Genomic DNA, 10,226 nt, shown 5'->3' on the forward strand with positions numbered 1-10,226 from the left:
TTAACATAGCTGTTTTGCTTGGCGGAAAATATCGGGCAAGAAAAACTTTCTTCAACTCGTTCCATGTGGTGACTGAGTTGGAAGGAAGAGATTGAAGCCATCTTCTAGCGCTATCTCTTAATGAGAAAGGAAAAAGACGAAGTCGAATTGCCTCTGAAGTGACACCATTAGCTTTAACAGTATCAGCGTATTGGACAAATACGGATAAATGAAGGTTTGGATCTTCGGTAAGATTTCCAGAGAATTGGTTCTGTTGCACAGCCTGCAACAACGAAGGTTTAAGTTCAAAGTTGTTTGCTTCGATTGCGGGCGGAGCAATACTTGAATGCGGTTCATCTTGCGATGGAGCGGCGTAATCTCTAAGAGCACGAGCTGGTTCTGCCATCTCGGTTAAAGAAGGAAAATCTTTGAGATCAGGAAGGTCTATAGGAGGGAGATTGTTTTCAGCACGATATTCCCGAATTCGTCGTAAGACTCGGAGATATAGTTTGATGTCGTTGATTCGTAAATAGAGCGGTTCGCCTTGAGAGCGAGTGTGTGGCATACAAATCAACGAAAGAAAGAAAATAGAAGAAAAAGAAACCTTAGTCTCTACAGCGTAACGGAAGAGTTACGATATCGATTGAATAAAAGTCCCCGGCAACGGCGCCAAAAACTTGATCGCTCGACTGGGTGAGTCGAGAATGGGATACAAACTGCAAGTGCACAGTTCTATCGCGTAGTTTTAAAAGATATCGATCCCACAGGGACTTATGAATCGATATACCGTTATCTAAAGTTACTACGTAAATCTAAGGTGAAGATGTTTGATTGTTTGGGGAAAACTAAGAGCTAAACTAATGTCTAGATTAAATATTAATAAAACGGATATCGGTATGTAATTCGTCAAAACTAGGGAATCAAGTCTTTGTCGGTTTCTTGGTTTTAAAATGAATCGTTTCGGTTAACTTTATTGGTTAAAGGTTCTATCTCAAACTCTCGCTCTGTTGAATAAACCATGATTTTATATTAATGTTGCTGTCACTTATAATTAAGTCAAAAACCATATTTTGAAAACAATAAAGTTGCAGAAACTCTTTTTAAGAAAATACTGACCGTTTTAAACACCCTTATCTCAAACTCTCGCTCTGTTGACTTAGGTTATATAATTAAATCCAAATGCTTAACTCTCGTCCTCACATTCAATCTTTAAAAATACTTTTTGGAAAAGGTCAGAATTTAATTAACTCTAAAACTTGCTCTCGCCCTGATCTAGAATTAATGCCTAACTTACACTGTCCAGTTAAAATCTCAAACTCTCGCTCTATTGATTTTAACTTCTCTATGTCTTTTACTTTTGTAAAAAATCCTGTTATTAAACCTGTAAGTTGAGACCATAAAAAGATTGATTTTGATTTTAAGTTTAGATAAACCGACTCAGTCTCGATCCCTTATTCTGCTTACTTTACATACCGATACCTAGGCAAATTAGCCAGACATGCTAAATAAACAAGAATTTATATCATGCATAAACAGACTCATTCCAGGCAGGCAATATGAATAAACAATAGAATAAAACATACAAAATTAAATAGCAATTAAAGAACCTGAATGCGTAATACAATGGTCTTGAACACTCCACCACAAGCCGGTAGGATTTGTTCTTGGATTCTTCAATTAAACCGTAAAATAAATCAAGGAAATAAAACTCGAATATAACGTAAGGTTAAATCCGGTATAAAGCTGCACAGTAGTTTCCGGTGTAGAAACTATTATGCGAAAAATATCTAAAAGCTAAAAACGGGAAAGATAAATTGCAAGGGAAAAGGGAAAGTAAAGCTTGCAAAAGAAATAAATAAAATAAACAATGCTGGAAAGGAAGAAAATTAAGCAAAGGCGTGAAAGGAAAATTTGGCAGAGCTTTCGCAAAACTGAGCGTGCAAAAACCTGTGTCCGGCAAAGAGAGGAGATGGCTATTTATAATAGCCTTGGTAACTGCCTTGCGTTTCCTACGAGTCTTCAGCATGGCTAAATACACGGCTTGAGAATAGGACACGAAATCCTCAACGTTACTTCCATTCTTCTGAGAGCGTAACTTGCGCCAAAAAGCTAGTGGACTGGTGTGACGCTCGTCACACCATGTGTGACGTCCGTCACAAGGCTACTTCGCGTGACGCTCGTCACAACCCTTGTGACGCCCGTCACAGGGGCAACTTGCGCTTCCTTTTGGGCTGGGCTTGGTCTTGGTTATTTGTTTTCTTTTTATTGCTTTTTACACCTCCTTTTCTTCCCTTTTTCACTTTTGCTTCAAAATGGGTACCTGATGTAAATAGAAAAGAAATACTGCATAATAACTGATAAAATGGGATAAATTAAAGTAAATGATAATATAATCTAATTAAATTAAGTCTTAAAATGTGATATAATTTCATGTTATCACACCACAAATCATAATGAGACAATCCTCATTACTTGTTACAAGCTCAATGGACATAACTATACACAGTGGTCCAAATATGTCTGACTTTTCCTCCAAGGAAAGAAAAAGGAAGGCTACATCATCGGTGACGCTAAGTAGCCAATAAAGACTGATTCAAACCATGCAAAGTGGAAACTTGAAAACAGTCTTGTGATCATGGTTACTCAACTCCATCACAAATGAGTGTGGTGAAAGTTTCATGTATTACGACAATTCTGTAGAAATCTGAAATGAAACTTAAGAAGACCTGCTCAAAAGTGGATAACATTTCAACCATATTTGAGAACAAAACTCTCTTACATAACCTTCAACCAGGACATTCTCTAGTCACAGAGTATTATCACACTCTCACAAAGTACTGACAACAACTCGACATTTATGCCAACACGAAGTGGAAGTGCCAAGAGGATGAAACAATCTATAAAAATTTGATTGAGAGTGATACAATCTATCAGTTTTTATTGGGACTAAATAAAAATTTGGACGAAGTAAGGGGAAGGATTCTTGGAACTAAACGTATCCCTATCATTTGTGAAGTATTTGTAGAAGTAAGAAGGAAAGAAAGTGTAAGGAAAATTGTGTTGGGCTGTCAAAGTGAAAACACTGGATGCCCTACCCTTATAGTAAGAGGTCCACCAAATAAAGGTAAAGGGTGGTGTGATCACTATAAGTGGCCCGAACATACAAAGGAAACATGTTCGGTGTTTCATGGGAAACCCACGGATTTGAAACCGTGATTCAAGGATACACACACATATGATGTTGTTGTTGTTGATGAAACCAAATCCAAAAGTAATGTAGAGGCAAGCCCTTTCAAAAAAGAACAAATAAAGATGATGTAGAAAATGATGTAACAAGCACTACAAAACACAAGTACATCTTCTTCCCCTATTACTCTTGTCCAAAAAAGGTAATTTTTCTAATGTCTTTCATGTTAATCACCAAAAAAAACAATAAGGATTGTTGACTATGGCACATTGGATCACATGACTGAGGACATCAATGTATTTACCAAATACACCCTTTCTCAAGTTGGATATTTTTTCTGAATAGCATATGGCACTACCTCTAAAATGGTTGGTAAAGGTTTAATGATAATCTCTAAAGATATTACTCTTGATTCCGTTTTAGATGTTCCAAATTTAAATTACATCTTGATGTCTATATGTAAATTAACAAAAAAATTGGGATGTTGTTAGCCTGAGATTTTTGACTTAGTCCTTTCTACATGAATGTGAGATACGAGGTAGATATAAAAACTACATGTAGGTAGTTAAGTCATGTTGTCAACACCAAGTTTCAAATTCGACAAGTGGAGTTTTCGACATATATGATTAGGTAACTTGAAGACGTTTTCAACAACAGTAACGGTTTGGAGCGGATTGAGAATCAAAGACATGTGGAAACACATCAGAAGACAAACACCCACGTAGAAGATATGTGTCAAATTCTGGAGATGTGACTATTGTTAACAATTATTGATATACATAGTATATAAGTATATTTCACTTCATTAATGGGGGTTCGTATTTGATTTTATTATCTTTAGAACTCTCATATCTGATTTACTAAGATCTTGAGGCTGTGAGAACTGTATGACCTTGCTTCCCATCTTTAACTTAAAGATTTTCTATTGTTTTTTTTAATTTACTTTTTCTTATTCTTTTGTTAATTTAAGAGAATATTCTCAAATTCTTTAGTTATTTGCATTAGAAAATATTACAGCACTATCACACTTTTCTCAAATGTTTAGCACAAATTATCCTTTAGGATTTTTCGAGTTTGATCCTGCAAGTGAATTAAAACTCATGATTATTTACTAAAAACATTAGTAAATAAATTAGCATTTCCAGTGAGACTCTTTGGTGTGAAATTTAAAGTTTTTGCATAGAGTGTTTGTTCTTTTACATTTGTTTTCGTTCTTCACATCTAAATGTTTTCAATTATTGAATGTTTATGCGTTTGAGGAGTGGTAAATTTGTTAGTATGTGTCGCGGCTGGAAAATTACAGAGTCCCCATCATCCTTTATTCGTTCCTAACGAACATGGAAAATTGTTATTTTTGTTGTTGTTGTTCTTGTTGTTGTTAATATTTTAGTTGTTCTTGTTTTTCTTGTTTTTGTTGTTGTTGTTGTTGTTCTACTGCTGCATTTATTTTATTTTATCAAAAGACATATAACAACGGTTATTTAAAATAACTGTTGTGATACGTTGAGACATGCAACAACGGTTGTTTAAAATAACCGTTGTGGTAGGTAGTATGTTACTTGACTTATAATCACGGTCGCACGACCTTGATGAAAAACATCATACATACAATCACACATTACCTCACAACAGTTGGTTCAGCGTGGTGGTATCTCTTTTTCAACCGTTGTGATATGTGTTTTTCGTTGTAGTGAACGTGTATGGTGGTATCTCTTTTTCAACCGTTGTGATATGTGTTTTTCGTTGTAGTGAACGTGTCTGAGGAAATACCAAATCTGTTTCAAAATAAAATACTAAAACTATATATAACCACCTACGTATAAATCAATCTGACATATCATTCAAAGCATATACAAGACAAAATCTCAACAATATCATTAATACGTTTCATAAATATTTTCGTCAAACTTTCATCGTAAATAAACCTACATGTTAACTAACAACCACACCAAATATTAAATCATTTAATTATTTAATCAACACGCGTGTACAATAGAATATTAAAACGGTGTATACCATTGGAGGTATCAATAGTAGAATTTCTACACAATAGTTTTTACTCTAAAGCTTTATATTGATTAATCTTTTCCGGTGTCTACTTTCATTCTCACTACTAGTTTAAGTCATCTAATCGAAATCCACGCTCCCTTAGTCATAAGTTCTTAAAACTGATTAGATATCACGTCCAAAACAAAGTACCATAAACAAGTAAAATAAAAACATTTACAATCCAACAAGTGACTATCATAGGGACTCAATCTAAAATCTCAAATAGTAACTAATGTCCAATTCAATTTTCATTATATAAAGTGTCTACTAATTTCTCTAATATGTCACTTATATTTCTCTTAGAGTTCTCTTTTTCTCTCTCACTTCTGTACTTATACAAGTTTGAAATAATAAAAGATCTTCATCAGGTAACTAGTTGCATTTGATACATCTCTCGTCCAACAATTTCATGAATAAACTCTCATAGTAAGTTAGGTGTCAACGGCTGCCAAGAAAATGCTTATGGCAGCCTCGAAAATGTACAACTAATTAAGTCTCGTTCAAGATAGATGTTACCGTTATATTAGATTCAACGACCACCTACACAATACGTCTTCTCTCATGCGGATGGTTTTAATCACTCACATTATATAAGAAAGAAAACTTGTCATTTCAGATATTCAAATTCATTCTCACTCTCACATTATTCTTTAGTTTCTCACTTATTTGGACGTTGGAATGCTGATCTTACGGATCAACCCCGTCTCAGCCATGCCATAGTGGAGACTTGCTCCACTGATCCAAGACCTCTTCATCTCACAGTCTCGCCGATCATTTATGATTCCCAAGCAGAACAAATTGTATAAAAAATAACTATTCGATCCCTCCTAATAGTTCTTATACATTTTTCCCAAACAAGAATGAATAAGATTCTCATGCTCACATCCACCAATTCCCAACCAAAGTTTCTTTTCATTTTTAATCATTAAAACTGAATATTTAAACATTTGAACCAACTATATAGAAGAAAAATACTCACAACAACATAACACTCGTTGTTGTGGCTATTTCAGCCATACATACTCTTATAAACCAGTTAACTTCATCTACACGTTACTATACAAAACTCATACATACCTCACACCATACATTCAATTATTTACTGCTATGAATCATATGAACAAGAATGACTATACAGATTCTGCAAATCCTATACGGACATTACCATAATCAAACACTGTGTGATATGCCTGCAAGAAAATGTCTCCAAAAACCCTGCACAGATATAGAAAACTATCTACTGTCACACAATATGTAAATTATGTAGCACCGAGACCTTTAAAAAATATATGTCAGTATCTGAAACCAACACTCACACTTGTGATTACGTTTATTCTATTCATTTTTTCAAATTATTACTGGTGTCGACGTGTCAGTGTCAGTGTCGTGTTTTCAGTGTCTTTGTTTCACATTATGAAAATGATGATAAGTAAATATTACCATAGGGGACCCTGTGGGGAAGGCACATCTAGTGCAACAAAACCACTATAGCACACAGGAGAACAATCTTTATCATCATCATCAACTTTTAGAATATACTGAAAATCAAGGAGAAAAAAATGTTGTTTTCAATATCTTCATACAGAAACCACACTATGTTTTGTTAATCAAATATGGATAGAACTCATACCTGTTCTGGAGAGAGAGGAAACAATTTGCTTCCAATTGTGAATGTAATGTGTGGCATATCTGAGACACTGCTGCAGTTTATAAATGATTGTCCAACCGGATTCGGGAGCCTCTCGCATAGCTTTCACATAAACAACTCTTGAGTTTTCAACATCATATTTTCCAGTTTTCAACATCATATTATCCTTTAATTTTGCTAAAAATTACCTCGTCCACGTGTTTTAATACTTTTTCCTTTACGTTGCTTTGTCTAATCTGAACTTGAATCCAAAGGACAATCATATTGCAAAAACTACAAAAGGGGCTCTCGTCTATTTGCGATCCATCCCGACTTTCATTATGCACCACTGTTTCGATAACATTGCTGGAGGTAAAGTTGGATTTTTGTTAAGATAAACTGGAGCAAACGAATGTGTCTCAAAAACAATCAAGATCAGGAAAATGGAAAATTCGTACTTCGAACTTTGAAGTTCATTATTTGAACAGAGTCCAATGTCCACGCATAAGATTTCAGGATTTAACTGCAGAAATGCGACATACAAAGATAAGTAAAAGGACGGTTAATCGTTAAGAATATAAGTGCATAGTGAGAAAGAGAACAAACTCCTGAAATCAAGGATTCCCATATCAAATTTCCGTAGTTATGGACAATGTTTTTACACTCAAAACTAACATATCCTTCTGTTCCAATGGCGTGGTTAATTTGAGTCACAACACCCTGCAAACAATAACTAGTAAGAAAGAAGACACGAAAGGAACTCGGATTGAAGGGGAACGAACAAGTATTCAATTATTCAATTATTCCACTTTTCAACAAACTATTACAATTGTTGACGTGTCAGAGTTGTGTTTGTGCCTGTGTTGTGGCAGTGCTTCATAGAAAAGGGAGCAAAACAATATATGAAGATAGAAGTATAATTATTGAGAAAATACAGTTGGACCAGCAATTAAAGATGTTCCGGAATCCACTATTGCAGCACATCCACCCTCGCATAAACCTGTAAATATTTACACAATTTTAAATCAATCAATGGTCATGGAAATTTGAATATAATATGAAACTTGAATTCACACATGGTATTCAATACTGACACACGTATACTGTCACGATGACATCGGTAATTATTTTAAATAACAAAAGTGTCACGTTAGTGTCTAGCACTAGTACATGTTAGACACTAGACATGTCTTTAATCTTAAGTGCCCGGTGCGACATAGCTCACATCACAACTATAAGAAAGAATGAAAAGACTTTGCAGATAGATTAAACATTGTGCCAAATAGAAAATCATAAGGACCTGTTGAATTATTGGCAAGTAGAATATCTCCCACTTCAATCTGCAGGTGCAAACTCGAAAAGTTAAGAATGGCCTGGTTGATAATAAAACCTATTGACGAATTTCTAATTTATAAAAATACCTGCCAATAACCCTTTTGAGAAATTGGAAAGTAAGTGTGGTCACCTTTAAAATGCCTCTTGTCCACACCACCAAAGATAATCTCACCCCCAATCTGTGCCAATGGATCTTTATTTAGCCAAAGAGAGAAAACTTTGTCCAACATCAGTCCTTGTTCTATCATATTATACCTGTATCACCAAAAAGCTTTTCAATTGTATTTTTGGTTATAACTAGTATTAATACAAACACCGCACACGACATTGACACTGATATATCGACACCAATAATATCAAAGAAAGTGATATAATTGAATGTAGTAAAATGTATCGGTGAAAAATCAATAAATAATGAAATGGACTAAAATAGTTATTACCACACTGGTGTGACTCTTCCAACTGAAATATCCTGGAATCCAAGTCCAAGTATACCATCAAATGGAAGAGCTAAGAGTGCAAAATTTCCTTCCCTTGTAATCTCAGAAAATTCCTGTAGAGTGAAACCAACCGATCATCAATGGCATTTTCTGAGAACATATACAACTCAATCAGAACACTTACTTGATCCTTGATTATGATATCCCCAACTTTTACATTGTCTTGGCTGAAGAATCCATCAATGTACCCTTCATCATAAGGAATCTCACAAGGTATTCCTGAATATTATCCCAAAAGAAACCAAATAGAGGCGCTTTAAAAAGAAATCATATATAATTTTCAGGTTAAATGCTGTGTGAATCCAAAGTTACCAATTTCTTTATATGTGCTAGATATCTTTGACCTATATTTGGAATGAAAATAGCAAGCAATCTGCATCAGTCATGTAAACACATAACTTAAAGATACATCCGGCACAAACACATAACTTTAAACACATATCTATATCTATGTCAGTGTCTGTATTCCAAACTGACATCCATATTTTTATAAATTACTATCGGTGTTTACGTATTAGTGTCGGTATCGTGTTTCCAGTGTTTATACTTCATAGTATCAGTGCAATTGTACAATAATCAAATGAGTGAGTAACTTACTGAGAATATGCATTTGGAAGAAGGAACCCAAAGATTGGAGCTACCAGTGTCAAAAACAACATTGAAGTACTGTGGTGGTGAACCAATACCAATTTCCCCAAAATATTGTACATCAAAGTAATTCTTAATATACACAACAACATCTTTTTGGGAATAATTTTTATCAACACTCTTTAAATCTCTGAGATGAATTGCCTCTTTGATTCTTGCATAATTAAGACTGTCAGAGTCCAAGTTTCTCTTTTTTAGAGTAACTCTCATCAATCCATCATCAGAAATTGTAAAAACCATAGGTATAGACCAAATCCAAAGACACATAAGAACCAGCAGATACTTGATATTCATCTGGTTCTACAAAAAGTGGTTGATTAAGGAACATAAGAGTGGTTGATTAGTTACAATTAAAATTACAAACAATAATAATATATTTATAGTTTTCAGTTTCTAAATAACGCAAAAAATTGAGTACTATCTGAATCATATAATTTGATTTATAGCAAGAAGCAAAAAGATAAATTTTAAGATTTTGTTCATACCTTGTGATGTTGTTGACTTTTATGGCTACAGTTTGACCGAGAAACATGAATACCCTTTCATGTTGTATATTAAAGTAGTAAAAAATTTGTGCTTGCACTCAGTTAAATAATATTATTTATTAAAATATTTAAATCAATAATATATATCTTTACCTGCATAAAAATTATTTTTATTTTGGTATTGTTTATAAAAAATTTGGATCTATTTGAGACTAATTTCTCATAGTGCCCCAAAACTAAAATTTTTTTTCCACAATGCCTCTTTCTGAAAAAAAAAATCTCAGAATGCCCCATTTTCTCATTGGGTCTCGTCCAATGAATGGTAGAGAGCATAAAGCGCTGGCAATGATGACTAGGCTCGGTCATTGGTTGGCCGAGCTGGAGAAAGAGGTTTTTATTTTTTATTTTTTATTATT

The 10,226-nt window shown here is 34.2% G+C and overlaps 1 protein-coding gene across 3 annotated transcripts; it reads right to left on the minus strand.

The window, feature by feature from the left end:
- Positions 1–6,153: 6,153 nt before the first annotated feature.
- On the minus strand, positions 6,154–10,020 carry LOC127138782 (aspartic proteinase). Of its 3 annotated transcripts, XM_051014331.1 has the most exons (14): positions 9,811–10,020; positions 9,275–9,625; positions 8,990–9,050; positions 8,802–8,896; positions 8,618–8,730; positions 8,264–8,432; positions 8,143–8,182; positions 7,778–7,842; positions 7,449–7,562; positions 7,301–7,365; positions 7,052–7,208; positions 6,846–6,965; positions 6,656–6,753; positions 6,154–6,430 (listed from the first exon to the last, which is right to left on the minus strand). In XM_051014331.1, the coding sequence occupies exons 2-14, from the start codon at positions 9,617–9,619 to the stop codon at positions 6,346–6,348; spliced, it is 1,527 nt and encodes a 508-aa protein (XP_050870288.1). In that variant the 5' UTR covers positions 9,620–9,625; positions 9,811–10,020; the 3' UTR covers positions 6,154–6,345. The 3 variants fall into 3 exon arrangements, with proteins under 3 accessions (XP_050870288.1, XP_050870215.1, XP_050870357.1); XM_051014258.1 differs by lacking the exon at positions 9,811–10,020 and having other exon boundaries at positions 9,275–9,731; XM_051014400.1 differs by lacking the exons at positions 8,990–9,050; positions 9,811–10,020 and having other exon boundaries at positions 9,275–9,523.
- Positions 10,021–10,226: the final 206 nt, after the last annotated feature.

The sequence above is a fragment of the Lathyrus oleraceus genome, chromosome 1, assembly GCF_024323335.1.
Source record: "Lathyrus oleraceus cultivar Zhongwan6 chromosome 1, CAAS_Psat_ZW6_1.0, whole genome shotgun sequence".
In the NCBI taxonomy this organism is placed as follows: domain Eukaryota; kingdom Viridiplantae; phylum Streptophyta; class Magnoliopsida; order Fabales; family Fabaceae; genus Lathyrus; species Lathyrus oleraceus.